The 27,069-nt window shown below is 39.6% G+C and overlaps 1 protein-coding gene across 1 annotated transcript; it reads left to right on the top strand.

The window, feature by feature from the left end:
* Positions 1–632: 632 nt before the first annotated feature.
* LOC146385739 (uncharacterized) lies at positions 633–27,069 on the top strand. Its single transcript, XM_084930011.1, has 10 exons — positions 633–761; positions 1,508–1,699; positions 1,850–1,999; positions 2,586–2,627; positions 3,528–3,607; positions 3,889–3,976; positions 4,091–4,198; positions 9,946–10,188; positions 13,083–13,167; positions 25,536–27,069. Exons 1-9 carry the CDS (start codon positions 734–736, stop codon positions 13,142–13,144), a joined length of 993 nt encoding a protein of 330 aa, XP_084786137.1. The 5' UTR covers positions 633–733; the 3' UTR covers positions 13,145–13,167; positions 25,536–27,069.

Raw genomic sequence — 27,069 nt, 5'->3', positions numbered from 1 at the left:
CCACTCTCACTATAATCAAAAACATCACTGTCAGACCACTGGACTCTGCTATTACCACAAACATGCCTTTACCCCCTTGACAAACTGCAGGAAAACCTTTTTTTTTTTTGATTCATGCATTTTGTATGCCCTTTTACTACATAATTAAGCTTCCATCAGCAAGAAAAGATGCACCTTTTTCCTGCATTATCCCCTTAGTCACAGTGACATCTAGTGAGCATAAGCCAGAAGTGACAATAATGAACAATTGGTGAAAAGGCTTATATTTAGAAACACACAGTTTACCCAGAATAACACATACAGGTGTTAACTGCTTGGAGAAAATACACCAAAACATAAGTTCACAGGTCTAAAGAGGTGAATCTGAAGTGAGATGTTCGCTCACAGTCGGCAACAGGTGTCACTCTGCTTTGTTGTTCACAGCTTTAGGTTTATGGGGAACAAACAGAGTTTTGTGGCAGCAGGTCTGCAAAGAGAGTCGCCTCTGAAGCAACAGAGCAACAACGTTTCTTCTCGTTTACGGCGTTTGAGCAACGCCGCTATCTCAAGTAATGTGGTCAGAGTTTTGGTTGATCCTCTTTTTTCTGTACAGGCATGCAATGCTCTGAAGCATTAAGGAAGAACTGCTGCATATGACAGCACAACCTTTAGACAGGAGGCATATAAATACAGATATTTTATATTTATCTCTGTTTGGCTTTTCCAGCTGCTGCTGCCATCCAACAGACTTACAATGCCATCAAGTTTCTTCTTGATGCTGGGTAAGTCTGTTTATATTATATTATACATATATATATATGTGTGTGTGTGTGTGTGTGTGTGTGTGTGTGTGTGTGTGTGTGTGAATGAGAATGGGGTGTGTCCATAGTGTGTCAATAGAAATTCTTCCATCTGGGTTCAGATCGTAATTTTTACAATGTGAATTTAATAAAATCACATAATCTGACAGAACATTGTTTTTGCAGATTAAATGTGAGAGTGTTGTACGTTGCACTTAAACCACTGTGTGCATAAAAAAGTTCTCAGGCACGCTGCCTTAACACACAGGAAGATTCAGTTCAATAAGGCTGCACGTGTTTTATATAACGGGAACTAGGTCTTATATCCTGCTGTAGTGCTTTTGTGCACGATTTCACATATGGCTGTAGAAATGTGTAGAAATGAAAGTTTTTGTAACATCTGGGGAGTAATTTCCCAAGTTGTTAAAGTATTGTATTAAAGTTATTTTCTTGCTATATATATGTCGTATTTTTTTAAGTTTATGAGCTGAAAGTGGACGTTTTATAGGTGTGTATTGTACTACCTGTGAGTTTTATACTGTGTTAAATGATAAGGCACTCTGAAACAGTGGGTCTAATGCGTGTTGGGTAAAAGGAACTGGGGAAAGACAAAAGGAAATGCATAGAAAGGCCAAAAAAGGTATGCTGAAACTGAATTTAATGATAAGGTGATCAGGTTTGATATATTGTTTTGACCTATTAGAACATTATATTTATTTTTTGTGCAGGTTTGGTTGTGGGGACCGCCATAGCAAACAAAACAACATTTGAGAACGGGACAGATCTTAACACCTCCATCACCAACACCACCACCTTCATCACCAACACCAGCACAATGAGCACGACCATCAATGATGATCGAATTACCATCAAGACAAGCAATTCAAGTACTGAAATGAACGTCAGCACTGAATCTTCTGGTGAGAGCTATTATCTGAACTCCTTTTACAATAAAGCCTATACTGTAAAGCAGTTCTTTCAGAGATTTTTACCCTTGTAAATGGTCCAAACTTCACAGTTTCTTATTTTTCTTAACATAAAAAAAAAATGTTTTGATTGTTTTGTTGTAGGAAACAGCGCAATAAGTGTTGCTACTACAGGTAGAGCAAAGCCCAGCAGTCAGACTGTCACTGAAACTAAAAGGACCACAAAACCTCAAACCACACCTGCACCGGGTGGTTCTGTGACATCTCAAACCACAAAAGGCACATTCCTGAAGAGTAAGCTGGGACTGATTTCTTACATTACCAAAATCAGCATGATTATTCATAGCTCTCTGCATGCCAATAACTGTGTTGATTGTAATAAACCCTTCATCTGCAGATCAAACAGATGAAACAGTTGTTGCAACAATCCAATTGAAAAGGTTCGCACGATTTTGCAGTTCTCCTCATTTCGACAGGATTAGCTCACAGCCTCGTCATGCAACCGTTTTTAGTGGAAAACCTCAGATAAACCCTGGCGTGCTTGCATCGAGGCACGTTTTGCAGCTAAACATCCAGATATTTTCTGCAGGAATAAAACAAGAATGATGGAGGCAAACATAAGTTCCAGAGGCCAGAATTGGCCTGGCAAAGATACGAATTTGGTCCACTGGACATCTTTGTGGCCCTTGATCTTAAATGAGTTTCCCTGAGCTAGAGGAAAGAGTTGCTTGAAATTGCTTGAAACAAAAGTGCAAATGAATATGAATATCCTTAATGTCAGCTGTGGGTGTTTTTCGATTGGATTATGGATAGACTAACGTTTTATGACAACTCATTGGCAGGTTTTTTATTTCATACAAGCGTCTTGTATATCTCACAGGTTCCACGTCCAGTCCAAAGACAGCTGGCTCTGACAAAACTGGTGAGTTAAACATACGTCAGCATGTCTGTGCCTCACAGAGGCTAGAACTTTTCTGTCAAATCTAGTGTGTAAATCTACAGTCACATGCCACTTCATTAAGTCCACCTGTTCGTCTGCTCATCGATGCAAATATCTGCTCAGCCAATCACATGACAGCAACTCAATGCATTTAGGCATGTGCATGAACAAGAGAGCGTCAGAATGGGAAGAAAGTTTTATTTAAGTGACTTTAAATGTCACTTAAATATTGTTGGGGCAGGACTGAGTATTTGGGACAACTGCTGATCTGGTGGGATTTTCCCCACACGACCATCTCTAGGGTTTACATAGAATGATCTGAAAAACAGAAAATATCTAGTGAGCGGCAGTACTCTGGGAGAAGGAGAGGATAATAGATTGACTGCAGGGAAAAGCAACTCAAACTATCAGTTTGTACTCGACACAAGGTGTGCAGAAGAGCATCTCTGAATGCACAATACATTCAATCTTGAAGCAGAAGGGCAACGGCAGCAGGAGGCCCCATCAGGTGCCACTCCTGTTGTATAAGAACAGGAAAGTGAAGTTACAGTTTGCACAACTCAACAAAACTCTAAAACTGAATTTGAAAAATGCTACCTGATCTGTGGCGTTCTGGTGGTAGGGTCAGCAATATGCTGTAAAAGCATGGATCCATCCTGCTTTGTATAAATGTCAGAATGGACCAGAAACTTCTGAGGAATGTTCTCAGCACCCTGTTGAATCTACGCCTCGGAGAATCAAGGCATCACTGATTGCATAGTGTAACTAATGAAGTGTCCTGTGAGTGTAGGTCTTTACTTGGAGGTCTGTGGGTCACAGTGCATAGCCACAGTGTTGGCAGATGTGCTTCACTCTAAACATGAATTGTATTTCCTCCTCCAGGTATCATCATTCTAGTCATTCTCATCCTCGTGGTTGTGGCATTTTTACTTGCCTGCTACGTGACACAGAGAAGAAGAAGAGTAAGTAAAGAAGCTCTACATTCAATACCCAACAAAGAATGGTTTGACTGGGTTTCATACTGTTTGCTAAACATGTAGCTACAGACAGCAATTTATTCATAAAGACTGGGAGTGTGCGGGGAACTGATATCCTTGTTTGGTCCAAAGATTTTTTCAAAATGTGTGGTATCATGAACTGCAGCTTTTGTTGCTCAGTTTAAGCCAGGGATCTGTGTTGCATGTAAAGAAAAACATTTAAATAAAGGCACTAATGCGTTCCCCTGTGTTCTGGATCTCCTCAGCGCTACTCGGTTGATTTTTCCTCCAGACAAGATGAAGTCAACATCCCTCTCAGCACCGTGGAGCCTGTTGATACCGCACCTCAAAATGGTCAGTTATTGGCTGGAGACAGTGTATCGCCTTAAATATAACATTGTTCTGTTTTTTGAACCAGGTTCCTCCATCTGAATAAATAAATATTTTTCCTGTCTGAATATTTTTCAGGTCTGAAAACCTTCGAAAGTACAGAAACTACTGCGAAAGAGCCAGAAGAACTGGAGGCAAAGCCTGGAGGCGCAGATGAAGTTAAACCCGAAGCACAGGAGGAGAAAGGTAAGAACAAACCTGTCTGGATCTTTTTCACAATATTTGACTTGTCACGATAGGAAACCCAGATTTTACTCATAACTTCAACAACGTTTTTCTGATATTGTACCAATAATTCACTTTGAATTTTTCACACCAGCACCTTTCCTGCTATGATGTGTTAAAGAAAATGGTGTGGAAAAAAAACCCAAACTCTTTTTGCTTTCCGCATGTGAAACTCAGATAAACAGCCTGTGTTTGGTGTATAACGGTGTTTGCCACTTCCTCTTTCTTAAGATGTGTTAAGAGAACAAAAAGGAAGTCCTGTTCGTGACACCGCTCCTCACACGTTACCGTAGCAACATCCACAGATGCTGTAAATATTGAAATAGTGAAATCTTTATGTGCACATGACTCAGACGTTGACTTAACGGTTAACACGAAACTTAAAATATGAAATGAAGTCAGCTTGTTTAGAGGGAAAATCTGATGCAATACACACCAGTCTGACTCACACAGTTCTCCAGTATTTTGAAATGTGTGTGTGCACAGCTAACAAAGTTTTCTAGTTTAAAAAAAGCTCCCACAACAGATGCCCTGCAGTACTTTAGCCCACCACTTGATGGAAATGGGAGCTAAGTTAAGAAACAAGGAGTATGGTTAGTTTCCCTTTACAGCAGCTGATACCCAAGTAGATGCAAGATCTAATAAATAAATAAATCCTGAGGTTGTGGAAAGCTGTATCCCTAAGCCTTTGTGCAGGGAATCATGGAGATGAGCTTTTGCTCTTCTGTGACTTTTATATACAACATTGTTCCCTTTTTGTCATGCACTTGCTCATTAAAATGTTGTTGCTTTAATATTTTCGTTTCCTTGTAAATGAATAAAGATTGTCCGATCCTAGTATTCTCCTTGTGTGACATTGTGGCGTGTCTCTCTGCCTTCCCCAACAATGTCTTGTCCCAGTTGTTGTGAAAGGGTCTGCTTTTTGTTTGTCCCCCTCTCGTGTGACAGTAAAAATGAAATTTTGCCATCTGCGTTTGATACTAATGTTGTCTAATCTCTGTGACAAGAATCTGTAGCACCTACTAGAAATGTACACTCACTTGCAGACATTTGGGGAACTGCTATTGTTGCTTTTGTGGGCAAAAGAGGTGTCTGTGTCAAGACAGCAAGTTAGTTTCATTGTTTGTTTAATTTTTTTTTTATATCTACTATTTTAGGGCTAGTTGAATTCGGTGTGAGAGGAAACAAGCATATATGTCCTTTTCAGGCTTTGGAAATTGAAGCCTGCTAACCACATGTCATTTCCATGTAGGTAGTTTATGACATAGTACTGTGTAAAAAATCTTGCCCGTCGTTGCTTCTTCTGTATTTTACTGGAAACAGGTGCAGCAATTTAATGAAAAATCCACAATCATAAATGGAAATACAGCATATGAGGCAAAAAAAGACCTCTTGAAAGCAAATTTTAAACAAACTAGAAAAGGTTGCATTTCCTGCGAAAATACAGTGTGAATGCCGTGTAGTGGAATCTGAAAACAGCAGAAGGAGAGCTATCTGTTGAAAATACTGTGTAGAAGCTGAACTCTGCGTTATTTGAAAGACTACACTGAAGAGTGTCAAGAAAGCAGATTACATGTAAGCAGGGAAGATGTGCAGCATCCGTCACATGCAGTACTCGAACCCTTGCCACCAGATCTCACAGCAGCTGCGCATCCCACTGCGCCAAACCAGTTCTGGTCTCAAACATAGATATGATGAGAGAAAAAAAATGTGCACTGTGCAGAAGAAGCTAAATTGTGCTAAAAAAAAAAGAGGTGAAAAGGCTGAAAACTGTGCTGATAAGAACAGAAGAGGATGAAAATTATGCTAAGAAGAGGTGAAAAAGCTGAAAATTGTACTGAAAAGAGGTGAATCAGCAGACTTTCAGCTGAAAAGAGGAAAAGAAGCTGAAGTTTGTGCTAAAAACAGCTTAAGAAGCTGGAATTTGTGCTGAAAAGTAGTGAAAAACTGAAAATTTTGCAAAAAGAGGTGAAAAGCTGAAATTTGTGTGGAAAAGAGTTTAAACAGTGGAAGTGTTAACTGAAAAAAATGTTGCCATAAGCGGGATTCGAACCCTGGCCTCCTGGTCTGAGAACGGCTGCCCCTCTCACTGAGCTAAAACATGGCTCAGCCTGGCAAGCAAAACTAGTGATCACACTGATAATGTGGTCCCTGTTAGCAAAATGGGCCAAAATGGCAAATGGCATAAAAAGCTGAATATCTGTGAGGCATTCACACAATGAGGTGTAGCTCAAGATCAGCCTATTTTCTTGCATGTCAGATAGAGTGGTGTATAATCTTGTGCAGAGCGGTGCACAGACACAGATCTAACACAGACCCTGAGTAGCAGAAAATAATGACTGCGCCTCACAATGACAGGCATCTTAAAGCCACACATTGAGATAAGCACATTGTTGTGACTTTTGCAAACTGCGTGTCGCGCAAAAGGGGTATGGGCTGACGTTTTTAGGAGACTTTTCACTTGTCTTGTCTTGCTGACCACTGAGAGAGCTTTGCACTCCCAGCAATATTGCATACTGATTTAAACGGTGCATTTGTTACAGTTTATTTTGGTTGGGTTTAATATTTTTCTTCAGGATCAAAATTGCTGTACAGCTATTTTATATAGAAAGATTTAACTAATGACACAAAAGCTGACTCTTATCACCCATTATGATCTTTTATCAGGACCGAGTACTCCTCTGTCCAGTGAGTTGGCAGCATTATTTGTCATTTGTATTTGGACTGATCACAAATACTTCTCTTTTTTCTCTGTACAGTGGCCATTTTTAAACAGAAAACTGATATACAGATCAAATAACGCTCACACAGAAAGCCAGAAATAAGCAATAGTTACTCATGTGTTGTCGGTGTGTTTAAGCATCAAAGCAGGCAGGATTTACTCACAATTGACAGCAAAGGAAAGCAGCTGTCCTGGCTCTCTCTGAAATTAACCAATCAAAGGTCAGTTTGATGGCAAGTTACTCTGCACAGGCAGCATGTATAAAAACTGCCATCAGTCTAGAAACACACAATAATTTGCTCAAATGTGGGTATAATAGCTTGGTATATCTACAGGAAGTGTTTGAGGTGCTTTTTTCAGCCATCCCACTGAAAAATCGAACACATGTGCTTCTATTTTTCAGCATTTAGAATCAGACTATATGTGTTAACTTGACGAGAAGCACATTTTTTTTCCTTTTTTTATGTAAATATATAAATAGTGATTGTACTGTACTGTGAGTAAGTCAATACTGTGCTTGAATGGAAACACAAATCCAAGCTGCTGTTAACCGGCTGCTTTTGCTGAACTCAACGAAATATTTATGCCCAAAATCCTACGTAAATGTCCCGTGTAACTTTGTAACATAACTACAATGCCAAATGGAATCTGGTCAAATGAAACCTAGTTGACTGGTATACATGTCAGCTAGGTTTCACATTTCACTGTGTTATTACATCTTCCAACAAACCGATGCATTCTCATAAACTTATAATAAATCTATTAAAAATACATAGCAGTGGGTTTGTGGTTTGTGGAAGCTGCCCCACCATATTTGAATTCAGCAGCCAGGAATGACTCCTCGCTTCTGACTAATGGCATTTTATATTTGTGGCTAAAAACCGGCCACATATGTAGTAAGTTGTGCCTCAAACTTTAAACTCAAGATATTAAGCATAATAACTATGGTTTATCATTAAAGGCGGGGTCTTTTGATCTTTTTCCTCCTCACCTAAAATCTCATCTACTGAACTGAAATCAGGGCTCTAACACAAATGCTAATTAATTACAGATATTATTGCAAGTACTTATTCTCAGTAGATTAGACATGTAATCCTACTGTCTCCAGACAGCTGACAAGTTTGCTATATAAAAACACCAGCTGGCTATAGGCTAACATTATGTCAGTTAATATTAGGCTTGAGTGTCCTAAAAATCTCACCTTTCCTCTGATAAACAGTTTGATTACATACTCACGTCATATGAAATTTTATTTAATTAGTGGTGGAGTCCAGCAATTTTAGACCCACTTCAAAGAAGGTTTCATTAATGCTGGCAAACAGCAGGTAACACAAGCTAACAACAGCTAACAGAGGCTAACAGTAGCTAAAACAGTAGCACTTACCAACAGCTCAGAATATCCCCAGCAACAATTCAACTCAGTATGGCTGTCATGGTCAAAAGTGAGCTTCTCTGATTCACATTGCACTCCTTTCACATAGTTTTAGAGTCCTTTTCCAGAGTGAATAAAGTTTCTCACCCAACATTGACAGCTGAGGTAAACCGTAGACTGACAGCCTTCCACAAGTAGGAAAAAACTGAGTTATAAAATTGTTTTTTTTGTTTTGTTTTTATCGGAGAACTCTGGTAATGAGTGGCTCTGATTAAGAAACAGTATACTGTACATGTGCAGCTTTTTCGATTACAAGGTACTCCTCACTTTATACTATATTTTACTCTTAAGGCAAAGGCTTATGGTGAGCTGTATGTGGGGCTGAACAGAAATGAGAAAAAGGCTTGTAAAGATCGGCTAGGCAGAGCTCAAACTGGAAAGGATGTGCAGCAGATTAGGGTGGTTAAGGATAGACATTGAACTCTTATAAAAAGTGAAGAGAGTATGTTGAGAAAGAGTACTTTGAGGAGCTGATAATTAAGGGAAATGAGAGAAAAAGGACGACGGATGGAGGACAGTGAATCAGGAAGTGCAGAGGACTTGCAGAGGAGTGGAAGAGGCAGCTGGTCCAGATGGAGGGTATGAAGACAGGAGGGAGAGATCATGCCTGAGGAATGGAGAATGGATGTGCAGAGCTGCGTCACTACAGAAGATAAAACTGAAGAATCATACCATGAAGCTAGTTGTTGAAGCTAGGGTTAAGAAGAGAGGTGATGATCAGTGAGCAGCAGTATGGTTTCATGTCAAGAACGAGCTCTACAGACGTGATGTTTGCTTTGAGAGTGGTGATGAAGAAATACTGAGAACGTTAGACCTGATGTTTGCAAATAGATATGTTGCCCCCTGGTGGCAGTTGAAAAAAAAAAGCAAAGAGTTGCGCATTGGCTTCATGTTTAAAACCCAAACGAAATAGTAGTTAGAGGCTGATTCATGCCAGGAATCCACCTGTGAAGAATAGTTTAGCAAAGGCTCGAATAACGACTGACCAGCCAGCTTAGTCATTCCACAATTACGTCTTGAAGAACAGCCATCTTCCTCTTTCCTTAATCTCTCCTTTCCCTCTCCCTAAGACTGGGTCAGATAATAATGGGGCCGCCCTACTTTCCCACAGCCTCCAACAGCTGCATGGCTGTGGCTCATTAGGAAGTGATCACTAATCAGCTGCCTCATTACCAACATGGTGGCCCCCTCAAATGCTTTTGCCCAAGAAATATCATGCCTGAGGACAAACTACTTCAGGCTGTTTAAGTGGAAATGCTGTGATTATGGGGCACCTAAATAATTCAAACAGCGGTTCTGCAATGTCATCTAGATTTAAAGGAAAAAATGAAGAAATGTTTCAAGAATTTCACACAATTAACTTATTGCAAAAGTTTAACATTCTGTCGAAAAGGTATGACACAAATACAGGGGCATTCCAGTATTTTCAAACTCAGTCCGTGTGTTTATTCTACTTATCCACATTGTTTCAATTTCCATTTATTTTAATCACTGTTTTTTATCTTGAGAACCACAAAAAAACGCTGTGCTTTCTGCTTTTGTTGTCCTTTACAGCTGAGACTGATAAATCTGTTGCTGATCCCAGCACTGAGTCTGCAACTCCAGCTCCTGCTCCCGCTCCAGACAGCTCTGAGGACAAGCCCAAAGCGGATGTAGCTGAGCCTCCTGCACCTGTGGAGTCCACTGTGGAAGTCAAAACTGATGATGAGGCCGCTGTCTCCAACAAGACTTCAGTGGAGTCCCTGAAGGAGACAAATGAGAACAACAGCAACAACGCTGGCTTCATTCAGACGAGAAGTTGGTATTTAGATCATTTGTTCCCTCTAAACATTCATCACAGGTCCTTCACCTTCGGAAATCCTAAAATACAGTTTACAGAAACGCCCGTATAGTACACTGAGTATGATGCAGGCCTTCAAACACTCAGGACTCATGGATTTGTCTTAACAAATCCCAAACTCGCTCGCGAACTCACTGTTCTGCTATATGGGGTAAACGTTCAGCTCTTCCGCGTTCAAATCCGAGTTACAACAAAATGCAACATTTCAACACACTGCCATCTAACAGAGAAACAACAAAAGCAGAACTTTCGTGCATATTGTGAATTCCTTCCTTTATTTACCCTGAAAATCTAGATTACTGTGCAACATTGGAAGGTAGATTAAGACTTTTTCTTTCAGCCTGACATGTGTACACAGTTCTTAGTCAGTGTAATTGTGTAAAGGATCTTCTCTAAAATGAGTGTGAAAGAATGCCCCTTCTAGTGGTTGGATAGTGTAAGTAATAGGGAATAACAGCATGTGTAGGTGTGATCTTTGCGATCAGCTGAACTCGAATCAAACTGATCTTCTAAAAATTGTCTTTTTGTGATAAATTTATTTAAGCAAAATCACTTAAAGAGTCCTGTGACAGACTAGAGGTGTGTCCAGGGTGTACCCCACTTCTTACTCTGTGGCATCTGGGATAGGCTCCCCCACTGTCAAAGTAAACCAGGAAACACAGGACAAGCATGGCGACCGAGAACTAACCAGGAGACACGGCTGAGAGGGAAGACAGATGACTAAACATAGAAAGAACAAACCCTACAGTAGAGATGTGACACACTAAACATGGAAGGCAAAGGGACAAAACCTAAGAACCAGGAATCCCAAAGACACAGACATGACACTGACTGAGGAACATGGAGCATAGGAGGTGCACAGAAGCAGAAACCAAGAGACTAGAAATCATAAATAATGAAATCAATGACTATAAATAACACAAAACACTCTGTCAACGACCATGACACCATTCAAATTTGGCTTAAGTCCATCAAGGTCTTCAGTGTCAACTTAATTATTAATTTATTGGTTGAAAAATGACAAAAAGTCGTGTGTATAGTCAACTTAAATTACTGGAAAAAGATTCAAAATATCAAGAATGATTGATCGGTAAAGAGATAATAATGCTGTATAGAGCTATTTAATTGTTTGTATTGGCACCATATGGGCATACAGGCAATGATATGGATATGTGGATTTTTAATATCACGTTACTTCGGACCTCTAACCTGTTCTTCAAGGTCAAATAAGGTCAAACTTTAACAAAATGTCTTTAAACAGTTAAGAAATGACGCTGGCATACCCAGAAGAAAAAATGTTTAGATTTTATTTAGATAATATCTCTTAAATTTGTGTTTTAAAGTGACACGTTGCTGGTTTTTTCCCCAAAATTGTTATTTTTTTTATATCTTCTGGACATCAGGTCTTGTTTGATCACATAATGGCTTAGTGGGGCAGAGAAATATTTTGTACATAACTGTGGAAGTGGACTCTAACCTCCAAGAAGCACACCTGACAGTGATGGGTTGTCAGTTTAAGTATTTTTCAGTTTAAATACTGCAGCATTGTCCTGTTTTCATGTTTCATTAAAAAAAAAATCAACCCAGTTTCAGTATGGTATTAATGCTACTTTCAGTTCAGTGATGAGCACCACCCCCTTGTTTGTGAGCTCTGACTTTATTTTTCTAAAACCTGGTTGCCTGTTTTCTGTTAATGAGAGGACGTCCTTTGTGGTGAAACTGAATTGACAAAGACAGAAGACCTACAGTTTAATGCACTTTTAGCATAGATATTAATAAATTCATAAATCCACAGGATAAAAGAAGAAATCAAACTCTAAGCTGGTGTGTATTTCCCACCAAAACTTCAGAGCCCTACATTAAACAGTTCTTATTATTACAGACAGTAGGTACCAGCTTAGACTCCTCAAAAGCTAATATGTCGACTGAGCACTCACCTTCCTGCTCTGATGTCTGGCCCTCCTCCACCTTCTTCTCTGACAGACTGACTCCCCGTCCACAGTTCTGAGTAAAATCCTTTCTGCCTCATCCTGCCCTCTGCTTCCTCATGGTTAAAAATGTGAGCTAGTAAGTCCCGCTATCCACTACAAAGGACACTGAATACAAGTTTTACTTTGGATGGGGTAAAATTACTGTGCATTTCTGAACTCTTACTAAAGTTAAGATCCTCAAATTGAAGAAATTTGAGTCTAAGCAATAGAAGTATCACTTAACCTTCCTTGTGGCCATAAAATATGGAAGCCCAGGATGTCATATAGGTTGCATAAAAGGTGCTTGGTGTAGCGGTCTCAGTCTCATATCCCCCAACAGAGGACAAAAATTAATAGCGGGGTCTTAGCGGGTCTTAGCGGGATTCTAAATATCACATTTTACCTCACTTTTACATTTCACATCTGCCTTACTTTTAAGCTGATCCCCAAATTTGTTACACCTTTAAAGAGAGTGTTGCCAGCCAGTTAGACATATACCGTATTATAATGTTACATATTAAGCTCACGTTATTCGTGTCCACTTATTTACTTAATCAATATCTACTCCTACATAATGTTTGTGTAATCAAAGTAAACATCTGTCACGTCGCTCTTATCTGATTTTCGCTGCACTGCAAACTTCTTAAAGCGCATTTAAACAGAAAGGCGAAAACAAAATGAATATGTACTAAATACAGCGTTATTCCCTTAAAAGTAAATGCTCCCCAGAGAGTGAGTTGCTGCTGCAGAGGTGTGCGCTTCTTGTTTTATCCTTGATTTGACTTCTCTAGTTTTGACCGTCAAGCAAGTGGTTTTTGACATGATACTGTGCATCCACAACGCACCCACAGCTACACCCTGTTTCTGTTTCTTTTGAATAGATTTGATCTTCTGGGAAGTTCCTCTCGACTGTCCGGTGGGAGATATTGTGGCAGCCTGGTAACCGTGCCGTTCCTCAGAAACTTGGTAAGACTACATAACACTACAAGACAAATGCTGTGCTGCAGCTGCTCCACCGCTCAGCTAGCTTAGGTGTTAATAAAAGGACAACTCCCGCCACCAGCTGAAAGTCAACCACATACGACCAGCGGGCGTGCAGTGTTACAGCTTCCTGTCCTGAAGTAACTTATTAAAAATAGAAATACCATAACCATAAAATCTAAATTTGTCTAATGTCCAAGTCCTGAAATTGTAAATCATCTTGACAGCCTGACATCCAGCGGCTTATAAATACTCATGATGGGAAACTGCAACCAAAACCGAGCATAAGTGAAACATGAAGTAGTATTACATACACGAGTTAGTTAAGTTAATTGTTGAATCAAAGTCAGTTTTGCAAGCTGCTGACTGGATCGCCATCATTTCCACAATTAGGCAATAACAGAGAGACACACCCAAGCCAAACACTTCTATCAAAATGTGTTTCTGCAAACTCTGAGTCATGCTTGACATCACTCCTTTATTCATCTGACGTCTCCCGCTCTGTCTTTCGCTGATGGATGACATCCTTCTCTCACACGAGTAGTAACACGGATCCTCTGGGTCTAATCATCACATGCTTTGGATGTAAGGCCCACATCTGCACCTGCAGTCCACCCTCTCTTCCTATCAGCTCAAAAACGCTCCGGGCTGCAGCCAGAGGCCTGAGGAATTCACACTGCTCTTAACAGCTGATGATAAGCTCACATCTGAGAGGCTAACTGCTCGGGAGCTCGGCGTTTTCAGTCACGGATCATTTCCGCTCTCACAGAAACAGCAGCTTCAGAAATGCCGGGAATGTCCATTTCTGCAAAAGCAATCGCTTCTAGTTCTGTCTCTGATACTTGCTCACATGTTTAGTGGGCCTTTAAGATAAGAAAAATGAAGGCAATCAGCATGACTGTGAAATCAGCTATGCATTTACACAATATTACAGTTAACTCTTTGATCATTGGCATCCAAACCTCTGTTTCAAACGTGCTTATTGTGCTCTCCGTAGGAAAAGTGCAGGTTTTCCCATTATCAATGATGAATGGGACTGAGACTGCTTTCATTTTGCTAACAGCAGCTGTGATTTTTCTACAGTGTCACGTCAAAGTACATTCTGTGACAAATCTTTTCTTCAGTAGTTGGCAGGCAGCTTTGTTTGTGGATTTAGACTCTGTGGTGGCAATTAGTTTTTCTTTTCCTGTAACTGAAGTTCATTTTTTATATGCCTGGCTATTTTGGACCAATGAAATGCTGCTCTAATTATATTGCCGAAGGCAGGAGTGGGCAATTAATTTTCCTAAGGAGTCACATGAGAAACTGGGACTGTTGCGGAAAGCTGCGTAATAACAATAATAATGTCAATAACAATATTAATAGAAAAATGACATAAAGCATATAACTAGACACATACTAATGCTGAATCAGTTCAGCAGTGCGGCCCTCCACAACAGTCCCAGTTTCATATGTGTGAAAATGTACATGCAAGCTCTCTAACTCTGCATAATACACCAAGCATATAAATGCAATCAGTTTGATGCCGTGTGTGTTCATTAGTCTGAGAAGCTTAGCTGGATGTGGTCTAGTGTTCTGAAATCAGCATTATTTTAGGCTTCAGAGTGAGTAATGAGCATGTTTAACAAAGCACTTATTAAAGCGCTTACGGAGTCTAAAACTCACAGAACCACTTTAGCGTGTGCCATCCATAGCACCTTACTTTATTCAAAGTGCAATGGAACAATGTAACTGTCTCTAGAAATATGTAAATTCTGCATAACAGGAAAGCCAAATATGACTATGTTTTATAGACAAAGTTTGCTTTTGTAAGTTACCCTGAAATGATTTGTTTACAATAAGCATGACATACAACATATAAACATTGTTTTCTATCTTAGTCATGTCATGAAGTAATTATTATTCTTTTTAATTCATGGTCCAAATGGATGGCATAGATCAAACAGCTAGCTAGAGCACATGTACATGTGTTTGTGCAGCGGTGCCAAAGACTGCAGTTCATGGAATGGTCAGTCTTAGAGACATGTTAAAATACCCACCTGTACAGTAGAAGTGTACGTGAAAATCATTTTTAAAAAAAACCCTTTGGTTACTAATTTTCCCTCTTCTTACTCACCTGTTAAAACTGCCTAATCTGCACACGAGTGACAGGTCGATGTTGCCAGCTGCTTGCGAGGCTTGATCTTTAATTCTCTAAGTTTTGAAGTTTGGAGGATTTTTATGCAGTTATGTGCCAAATAATATCACTTGCTGTGTTTTTAGTATTACTAGCAGTCTATATAGTTAGGCACAAAGGTGGCAGACATCAAAAGTTTCTCATCCAGAATGCTCTGTTTTATTTAGTTTTTTCATAAATCCAAAAAGTACTCAGCTCTAACCCAGCACGTTTTAAAGGTGTACTTGAAGAGAGATGAAGGGCTTCTAAGAAAGCAACTACATTTTTATACCTAACAAGTTGAGAGTGAGACATGATGCCTCAGATGCCAAAAGACACCCTGTGTGAATCTCTTAGCTGGCCTGGGAATGAGAACAGGCAGTCTGGAGAACCATCAGAAAAAAGAAAAGTGAAGACTGCACTGATCCCCACCTGGTTTGGGAAGTGATGAGCAAGGTGAAGTTTAAAGGCTGGAGGGGAAGATAATGGACATGAGCTGGCAGGTCATAAACTAAACCAGCATAATTAGACCTGAGACTTTGCTGTGTTATTTTCCAGTCAGAGCAAAGCTTTCATGTCTGATGGTTAATGTTGGTGGAAACTGCCGGTACCGCCTGGGAAGAATATTTCACGGTGAGGAAGAGGCAGAAGTGAAAGAAGGATAGACTCAGATTTTACTCTTTGAGACAAGCAAAGCTAGCAGTTAGCGGGAAGCAGCAGAGGCACTTACTGGAAAGGTGGTGGTTTAGAAACAGGTCATAAGAGATGAAGAGAGATGAAGATCTGTGGCTGAAGATGGTGGTTTGCCTTTCCTGAGCTTTTGTGTGTGGAACACAAAGTAACACAAACAGTACAGAAGAAAATAAAATATTAATACAACCTTTTTTCTGTTTTTTTTAAGAAGCTGTCTCTATTTTCTTACAATTTTCTTGGGAGACATATAAACATAAATTTGTGGTGGGCTGGATGACAATAGCGCAGTGCTGAACACAGGGTCTTTATCTCAGTAATAACAGTGAAGGAAAGTTTCCTGCTCGTGAGGTTTGATGTGGTTCAATCTGGCAGGTCGGCCGTTACACCTGGGAAGCTTTGCAGAAGGGAGGGACTGCTGGAAAACACCGACAAGCCCTTCACGCTGCGAGAAGAAACAGCTGGCGGAGGGTGGATCAGCCCCCTTTTCCCCACACGTTGTGCTGCTAAGCACCAAGTTTTTGCTAAAACTTTTCAACTGCAAAGTCACAAGACAGCAATTACACCTGTGTTATTTGCACTGCGTTTGCAGAATGATCCTGTGCATGCAGCTTTGAGAGAATGGTGGAGTGAACGGTTTTACTGCAATGATTTATTATGAGGTGAGAGACGTTTCAGGAGCATTGAGTTTATGCGATTTAAGAAGGCATGTTTAAAGTATCTTGTGGTAAAATACATTCATTCGTCTAAAATCTGCATAACATAATGGATTAAAATAGCAGTAAATGGTGACAATGAGCATTAGTGGATGGATGGACTGATCACAGAGCAGGGGATTTTCTTTTTGTTTAATTATAGTCTTGCTAAATCATAAGTAAATGGTCATCTATATCGAAGTCTCTCACGATCGCCAAAATATTCTTAAATTAATTACTATATCAGATTTACATCACTGTGCAAAAGTCTTGAATCACTCCTCATTTCTTTATATTTTGCTCGGAAAATGGGAAATAGTCACAGTGAGCTATTGGAACGTGTGCAAAAATGGATGGAAATACAGTATTTTAAGGCAAAAACAGAGTTTGTACAATTGTACCAATTTTTATTCTTCGACACAGCCTGAACTCTCTCAGGTGATCTTTCTTCTATTTTCTTTAAGTTGTCTTCAGGAATTGTTCTCCAGGCTTCTTGAAGGACATTCAAAGCTCTTCTTTGGATGTTTTCTGATTTTTGTTCTGTTCTCTGTCGAGATGATCCCACACTGCTTAAATCATGTTGAGGTGCCGGGTCTGGGAAGGGCAATCCAGACTGTGTGTTTTTCCATCCAGGTATGCTTTTACTGCATTGGCAGTGTTTGGGATCATTGTCTTGCTGAAAAATAAAGCCACTGCCAGTCAGATGCTTTCAACATGGTATTACATGGTGGATTAAAATCTGATGGCACATTTCTTTGTTCATATTTCCATAAATTTTGAAAGATCCCCAACACCACTGGTTCAAATACAGCCCCAAACAATGACATCGTGATTTACAGATGACTGTAGATACTCACTGTTGTACCTCTCTCCTGAGCTCATCCTTACTTACTGAACCCAAACTTCACATTTGGATTCATCACTCCATCAGATCAGTTGCCACTGATTTTCAGTCTTGTGGGGAGGTTTTTTGGCACAACTCAGCTTTTTCTCCCAGTTCCCCTTCCTTAAGAATTGCTTCTTGACAGCTACCCATCCACTGGGACCATTTGTGATGAGGCTTTAATTAACAGTAAATGGATCAACTGAATGGCAGCTGTGTCTCTCAGGTCCTGTGTCAGGTCTTTGCTGGATTTTTTCTTATCTCATAAGTTTGTTAGTTTTGGTCCATGATTTACTAAAATCGCCATTTCTCCAGGAGTATTGCTCAGAATTTAATCAAACTTCCAAACAATGATCACCAACTCACAGTTTTATTTTCAGATCGTCTTCATAAAATGATAGTTTGCAAGTTAGCGCATCCAATTTAGAAACAATCTGTAGAATGTGCTTCAAAAGTTAGGAAGGAATAGGAATGAACTCGTGTTTTTAGGGACATTAAAGGAAATGAAACTGTGCTTTAGTTGAATTCTTTACCTTGACCTGTGGCAGAGGTCAAGGTCAACAAATCATTGACTAACCATTCCAGGCATACAAGTGACTGACTCTTCCTGATGAAATGTAAAGAGGATAAATCTGTCAGTAGTGTTTGGCCTTTGACCTTTGGAGACGACATTTTCTGTAACACCTTTCAAATCTCTTAGAAAAATGTGCTCTAAACAAAACTGAGTGATGGGACATGTTTTTGTTTAGTGCGCTTGTTTGGAGTGAGCCTCTTTTGAGGTCATAATTTGATTTGGTAAGAAGGCTCAAACACTCACAGACGTGGTCATCCAGACTTTTTCAACTTGAAATCAGGGCAAAACTTTAAAGCATGACGTTGCAACACTTACAGCAGATTAACACCATGTGCTGTGTTTTTATATGTAGAACTTTCTAAATTTACTTCATCATCGATCTTTAACAAAACTGCAGTTTACCCTCTTTCTTTGGCTGCTTGACTTTAGAGGTTCTGGGTTTAAATCCTTCACAAAGGTCATAGGTCACATAGTCCTTATTACAGGGTACACCTGCAGAAGGATAATGTGGCCTCAGTGTCAGAACGAACTGGCTCACATTCTTTGCCTGTCACTGAGCAAGTCTCTGCAGAACTGTGTTCGCAGCAGCCGTTGCGATGAGTCGTCCAACACACATTTAACAATTCGTCTAGTCACGCTACTCTAAGTGGAGCTGTATTTCTCCATCATACACCTAATTTTTACTAAATGATATTAAACTGGAATCCTGCTGAAGAATATACAAAAGCAACAATGAGAGTGAGTGCTCTGTTAAGGTCAGGGCAGCTGCAGACACTACAGCCAAGTAGCTGCTCCTGTTATACTTTTCCTTGGAGGAGGCATGCATAGCTGGTGGGAGTGCAGTCCACAGACAAACAGTCACACAGACGCCAATACAGAGCCTTGCATTGGCCCTTTGATGATGATATTAACATTGCACTGACCCAAGAGAACTTGTGCATACTCCCAGACATAGAAACTAAAAAATACTGGAAACGTCCCATTTGTACTTTACCTTTGGCCCCGACCTCAATCTTTTTATTTTAAGAGTTGTCAAAGAATGCCTGACCTTGACCTTCGCTATTTACACTTGAAGCATTTTACACAGTGTCACATTTTCTAGATTCTTCTTTTGTGCTTTGAAAGTGGAACCACAAAACATTTAAAGGAACTAATTTAGGAGTTTATGTATGTACCATGCTGCATTTCACTCAAAGGACAGGACAGTGGGGAAAGCACGGTGAAAACACTTTGTGGAGAAAGCAGAAATAATAGCTTAGAACTACTGTGAATCAAAGTATCCTTGGGCAAGATGCTGAACCCTGAGCTGCCTCCAATGCATTCATCAGAGTGGAAGTGAGAGTGTGTGTAAGGTATGAATGTGTGTGATTGGGTGAATGACACGAGTTACTAGCCCGTCACTAAATGCGGTGTCACAGTGGGTCAGTTTTTTGTAGTCTGTATCTGTATTGCCTTTACTCTGCCTGGTTACTAGTTTTTTAGCAATTTGATCAATGGCAGCTGAACGTAGTTCATGAACTTGGCATGATTATTGATTCACAGACTTGTCCATGGGAGATTTTGTATATATGTAAAACATATGAGATCGTTAACTTGGATATATATTAAAGAGTTTTGATTCATTTCACACTTCTTTCTGTGCTGTATTCAGCTGCTGTACATTACAGCTCAGTCTGCATAGATAAACCCTGTATACTAGTCCCCTGGTATGACCATTCCTGCCCATGTCCTTTTCAATATTAAGGAATGATGAGGATACTATATCACATTGTTCAGCAGTCACTTCTTCAAGCATAGCTGTTATGAATCTTGAATGATGTAAGCATCTTTAGACACAATCAATAGTGTAACTGCTGGGAGGCGGGGACAGTCACACTCAGACACGATACAGTTCAAATTCAGCTAATCTGAAAGTGGCCATGCTAGCCTCTGTCTAAGGCTATAATTAGGTTAAGACCTATATGGTGACTGTTAGCATGTTCACAGTGCCGATGTTGACATACCGATGCTCCAAAGGTCACGTTTGCGATATTCATTATCTTAGTTTAGCTTGTTGCCATGGTAACATATATAAACTGATGCAGAAAACAAAGGTGAGGGCATGTATTAAGTTTTCCTGGCATTTACAAACTAAAGCGTTCTACAAATGTTAAACATGACTGATCAAAGTTATTATGGCTAATTTAGACTAGCTGGACTTTCAGGGATTCCAAACCCTGCATTAAATTTCTACAGGTGCAAAGAAGTAGAAGTAGAAACCAACACTGTGAGCCTGTCTTACTGAATGGAGGAAAAATAGAGTGTTATCTGGACCAAATCTGATATCTGCTGATCTGTGGACCAAGAAAATTTACTCTAAAACAATGAAGGCAAGAGATGCAACCGTTTTCATGTCCAAAACTTAATGTAGCTGACCTACGATTCCCCCAGAAAGCCTACAACATAATGCTTCCTCTCTGGTTGTCCTCTCCGGGCTGGTTTTTAAACATTCCTCTTCGGGCTTAGAGCAGTTGGCAGGGCTGCTGTGATCAGTAGGGCCTGCTGACAGATGGACATTCATCCACCTGCTGGTATCGCCTCTGGCATCAGCTTCACATTCCTCAGGCGGTGTCAAACTGTCAGAAACACACTGTGACTTTATTACATCTCTGTTTCTCATCAGTAACACACGGTTTAAAGTGAACTTGGGTCACATGACAGATCCTAAAAAGTCGAAACTTTGTTTTCCTTTTATGTTGTGAAGTGAGTCAAGCTTTTAGTTCTTCTATATTGAAGCATTCAAATGGAAAAACTACTCTTTTAAAATCTATGCAGACCTGCAGACTATAATCTGCATATTACATTGACAGACACTAATGTTTAATTTATGTTGTTGTGGTTGTGCGCATTTGTGGAGGTATTTGCCTACAGGGAGCCTAAAAAAGGGGGCTTTCAACTGCCACAAACATGCTCAGTCTGTAAAAAAAACTTACTGCGTGTCGCTTGTGCATCTGTCAAATGCTGACATTTTGAGTGGGCCAGAACAGAAAAGGAAGAAAAGCTGAAAAGAAAAGAAAACTCGAACACAGATTAAAAAAACATAAAAAAGACAGCATGAAAAGTTTGTTATAATCAGTGTTGGGTAAGTTACTTTAAATTAGTAACTTAGTTACATTATGGTTACTTCTATCAAAAGTAACTCAGTTACTTCAAGTTACTCGTTACTTTCAAAGTAACTAGTTACTAGGGAAAGTAACTTTGGTTTTACTCAGAATTCTCTTGTTAATGTGTTGCTTCCATAACTTTGCCAGTCTTCTTGCTTGCTTACTTGCCACAAGTGCACTGTGCCACCTACCAATAGAAAGGAAAAGATAATGTGCATATTTCCACGAGAGAAATCCCACGCCTGGACCGTCGTTGACCGCTGCCATGATTCTAGCCTACGTCACAGCGTCATGTGAGCTTTTTACATCCAACACAAAAACTGCAGTCGTGGTGCTTTTGATTGTACTCAGAACTCAGAAATTCTGCCTTCCGAATAGGAAGATGTAGGTAACACCAGACTGCAGATGAGCTGCATACAGGGCTGGACTGGGACAAAAAATCAGCCCGGGCATTTTGACTAGAGACCGGCCCGCCATTATAGCAAATATCATAAAGGCTTTGAATGAAAACAAACACTGTTGTGACAGTGATGTACACTGTCTTGATGGTATATATGTATCAATCTATCAATCGTTTGTTGTAAGACTCAGATAATTATTTATTAAAAGCTAGACATTTGAAATGAGAATAAGAAAGTATTTCTTTGTGCCCCCCTTTCCCTGTTAATGCCCTACCTGGCCCCCTGGCAACACTTTGCTAGATCCGCCCCTGCACAGTTACCAGCTGTCAGCTACATAGAAAAGGATCCTGGTGTTATTTGTCTCTCAGAAACAGTTCATAACTTCCCTTCAACTCATTCATGTCACCTAAAAGGTAAACCTGTTTCTCCATCACCTGTTCAGCTCTGATGATTCAGTAAGGACATCTCCTGGTTTCATCTGGTTTCCCACTCATCAGATATACAAACCGACATCATGACCAGCAGCTTTACAGCTGTGGCTCCAGCAAACATCAGCTGATACTAGAAATGAATATTAAATAAATTCTAACAACAGCTGATCAAATGTGCTGCTGTTGTTTAACACGACATCCGGTGGTTTCCTCTTTCTGGCGCAAAGTGGACGATAAATAAACAAGAGGGAAAAGCCGATCAGCTGATCATTGATCAGTTTCATGATTAAAGTAGCAGCAGGAGAGGGAGGGGAGAGAATGAGAGAAGAAGAGGCAGCTGTGCAGCAAAGACACAGAATAACTCCAGCTTTGTGTCGTTTTCATTGTAGCTGAAGTACGGGACAAATCGCGTTTATTTTCAGCTCAATACAAAACGCATAATATTAACTCTGAATACCAGAGGATTCCGTTTTTTAGGGAACGGTTGGCAACTCTAATAATTAGCCGTATGAACAAAATAAAGTTCAACATCATTAACATCATAGCACCCACCCAGCTGTATAGAAACCCCATCATGCTAGCTAGCACGCAGTACGAAAAAGTCAGAATAACGAAAATAAACTCCACCTAAACTGGGTTTATATCTGACCCAGATAGACTGCAGGTCATAACGTCTTACCTGAAGTTCAGTTCACACTCGGAGCGGCGGCCGCCTCGGGTCTCTCTTCCTCCTGCGTCCCCTTTATCTCATCCACCTGCTGGCCTCCACCACTTGCTAATGTTACTGAATCTGTGGAAGCTCCGTGATAGCCGCCACACGAAGTAAAGACTAACGACCCTATCTAAATCCCAGTAACGACTAACGTGTTCCTGATTTTGGCATAATAACTAGTTACTGTGCTCGTTACCACAATAATAACGTAGTTACTGTAAAGCGTTACTTAATAACGCGTTAGTCCCAACACTGGCAAGAGTAGAGACCGGCTATAGTACAGACTTCTGACACTTGCCCCATCTAAGACAGACACTTTCTTTCAACAGGCTGCCAACACTCAACTACCACTGAACCATAATTTCACTATAATGGATACACACCACAAACTTGATGTGTAGCGACTACTAGCAGCACTAATTATTGAGCAACTGGCAAATATGCTAGCTAGCCAGGAACCCCGCACCTTTATAGCACTAGTCAGCAGCAGCTCCTCGTGTCCCCAGGTGCTGTATAAGTCACTAAAGACGTGTTCAAGAGGGAAAGAAATCATTAAGCTAATCTAAGTGAAACTGTTGGTACCACAACACTAAAAAAGCAAAACATTAACTTCTAGAGCTTAAAAAAAATGATGCAAATGCAGTCGTATAGATCCTTAAATGACAACTTGAAACTCAAAAATGAACATGCTTGCAGTCTGGTAAATAAATAAAAATGGTATCTTTGACTAATTTATAACTAGTGTTTTTATAGCTGAACTTAGGTCAAGTTTAAGTTTGGTTTAGGTCACAGGAAGCTTTAAAGGTTAAGGTAGAGTCATTAAGGTTGCATTTGCTTGTTTTTCTGCATGTACATGTGTTTTTTGGGGGCGATCGTGGCCGAAGATTTGGGAGTTCGCCTTGTAATTGGAAGGTTGCCGGTTCGAGCCCCGGCTTGGACAGTCTCGGTCGTTGTGTCCTTGGGCAAGACACCCATTACCTACTGGTGGTGGTCAGAGGGCCCGGTGGCGCCAGTGTCCGGCAGCCTCGCCTCTGTCAATGCGCCCCAGGGTGGCTGTGGCTACAACGTAGCTTGCCATCACCAGTGTGTGAATGGGTGAATGACTGGATATGTAAAGCGCTTTGAGGTTCTTAGGGACTAGTAAAAGCGCTATATAAATACAGGCCATTTACCAGGCCATTTTTTTAAGCATGTTTTGTGCTAGCACCCCATCAAATATCACTGAATTACAGCTGCACCCTGCTAATCAAATTAGCTAAAACTGCTAGCCACTTAGCAAACTGTCCAGCTCTACTCTGTCATCCAAAATATGATCATATCTGGCATAAATTCCAAACTGGAGGCTTCAAACCATTCATTCAAAAACCATGTTTGATGTCTGTCTTTTATAAGCATATATTTAAATAGTTGCATAGATGCTAAAAATCTACATTACTAAAAATTTATGTTGTTTTAAGCTACCTTATGGGAGCAGCTCACCAACTGCAATAGTTCTACCATATGAGATAAATTAGTGTTTCTTTTCTTACCGCATCGTATTCCTGTACTGTAGTCATTGAATGTGTGTGTATTCTTCCATGAGTAACGATATTAAGATTACTATTACTATGACTCGCTGATTATGTTGTCTGGGTGGAGGCACTGCATTAAAAGTAACAGTGTGTTATAAAAGCCATAGAATACACAAAAGACTAACACGAGGTGCTGCAGTTAGTCTGCAAGATGTGAACTGAAACTTTGTCTGAGGCTATTTTTATGAAAGCGTAGTGTAAGTGTCCATAGATCTCTGTGATTATGAACCTCAAAGCCACAGATTGTAATATTTTTTGTCATTATATGAGGTGATGTTGTGATTATTTACAGCTAAACTATAAATTGCCATCATGTTCCTCTGTGAGCACCGTTTCGCTTGGTTCAGGAAAGTTAACCTTAGACTAATCAATCTGTCAGGTCTGAAGCATTTTATCATCCAGGTATTTTTGTGCAAGTCTGTATAAGTCAGTAGTACTAATAAAAACTTCACAAAAAACACACAAGTTAAGGGCATGACACATGGTGTAACCTTTTTAGCTGTTAATTGTGTGGGTGAGGTATCATGAGAGTCAATGAGCAGCAATTATACAAATGGGATTTTGAATGGATGGTCATTATCAGAAGAGAAAAGTAAAGTTGATGTATTTAAATTTGTTTTGTTCGAGTAGTCACGGTTCTTGTTTGAAACCAAACTTTTTAATTGTTCTTTTGAAGCTTCCGTACATAATTTGAAAATTGATGTATTCAAGTAAAGATTCTGAAAATATCTTTTATAAAAATTAAAAGTCAGCTCATTATTTGGACAAAGATTTGTAAAAACTCTAAAGATGAGCCCTGCAGTGCTGTTGTCACTTGTACCTCTGGGACTTGGTTTGTTTCTGTTTAAACACTTACTAGTTAACCATAAAACACAGCAATAGATGTAGAGTTAGCATTATGTCAGTCATCCTTTCCCTCAAACAGATGGTTCTCCATAGGGATCAAAGGTCATGTCAAAGGCCACATAAACTTGGCCAAAGCAGAAGTTGCAAGTGGAAAAAGCAGGTGATTGCAGAACACGTGACTGTGGGAAAGGATGCACTGTTTTCATTGCTCTGTTTCTTTTTTCTCACTCTCTCTCTTTATGTTTTTTGCAGACCAAAGAAAAAAAGAGGCCGTCGGGGAAAAGGATATTTCTATTCAAAGTGTATTCACTGATGACTGTGATACAAGCTTGTTTTTTTTTTTTTTTTTTGTAGTATATACAGTAATGTGGAAAAGTCTTGAGCCAACCGATATTTCTTTGTATTTTGCGAGACAAATCGGAAACATTATTTATTTTTAAACATGTCCAAGTATACGTGGACGTACAATATGTAATCAAATACTGAGTTTGCATAATTCTAGTGAGGTGTAAAGTTAATATTTGGTATGACAACGGAAAGCTTTCTTGTCATTTCTTAAAGTAGTCTTCAGGAATAGTTCTCCAGGCCTCTTGAAGGACATTCAAAGCTCTTCTTTGGATGTTGGCTCGGTACCAAACGACTGCGTTTGGGGACCGCTGGCATAGTGGATAAAAATCTGATGGATGTTTCTCTGAAAATGTCAGGTACTACGACTGGAGTGATAAAACAGCCAATGTCCAAAGAAAAACTTTGAAAGACCTTCAGAAAGCCTGGAGAACTATTGATCAAGACCCTGCTACCAGAACATCTGGCTTCTTGACAGCAGAATACTTTTTAAATTGAGGTGTATCTCAAGACCTTTGGACAGTGCTGTAAGCTTTTTCAAACTTAAATGTTAGCTTTTCATTGTTTTAGTAATAACTGAACTTGTCTTCTGAATATGTATCGTGCCTTTTATTCATCACTGTTCAGGTCATAACCCCTACAATAGACTGGCGCCCTGTCCAAGTGTGTACTGCACCTCTTACCCAATGGCTGACAAACACCAATCAAACAATTTTGTTTGGTTTACACTTATTGTTAACCAATCAAAAACAAACAAACAAACAAAAATGTAAATTTAATTTAAAACATTATACATAATCCATTTGAGAGACACACAAAGCACTTACTACACGTTTTTGCCATATTGTAAAATAAAAAAATAAAATATAAATTTACAAAGTGAGTGTGAAGCAGAGAATATGCATTCAGATTTGCTCACTTAATAAATACACTGGCTGTAAGTGGTAATCATTTCCAAAATGGTTGTTTAAGAATCACCCGTTTCAGGCATTCAGAAATAATGTAAAAGCACTCCTAACTAATGGATCTATTAACTAATATTAATCATTTAAGCACAATTTTAAACTAAAACATGCATATTAAGGTTTTCTACATTGGTATTACTGGCCTTTATATAAATAATGTAAATAAATCCATGCATAAGTGTGTGTATATACAATGATTGGCTTGATATGGTCACTGCTACTTCACCAAACAAAGTTATTTGAATGCTGGCTCCAAAACTCTTTACTCATTTTTGGCATGTATTTGTAAAATATGAATAATATGAAAATAACAGTGGCTTGTCAGATCTGATCAAATTATGCTTTCCTCAGTTTAAGACAAAGTGCTTTACAGAAGCTCCATTTTGCTGTTTTACGTTCTTCCTATAACAGTGTGAAGCTTCGTGTTGCACTACTTGTTATGATGTGACTTTCATTTGAATTTCATTTCATTTGTA

Source organism: Perissodus microlepis, chromosome 6, assembly GCF_051167445.1.
Source record: "Perissodus microlepis isolate ML-2025 ecotype Zambia chromosome 6, ASM5116744v1, whole genome shotgun sequence".
In the NCBI taxonomy this organism is placed as follows: Eukaryota; Metazoa; Chordata; class Actinopteri; order Cichliformes; family Cichlidae; genus Perissodus; species Perissodus microlepis.
Note: the sequence above shows the minus strand (reverse complement) of the source record. Positions and strands in the feature narration are given on the sequence as shown.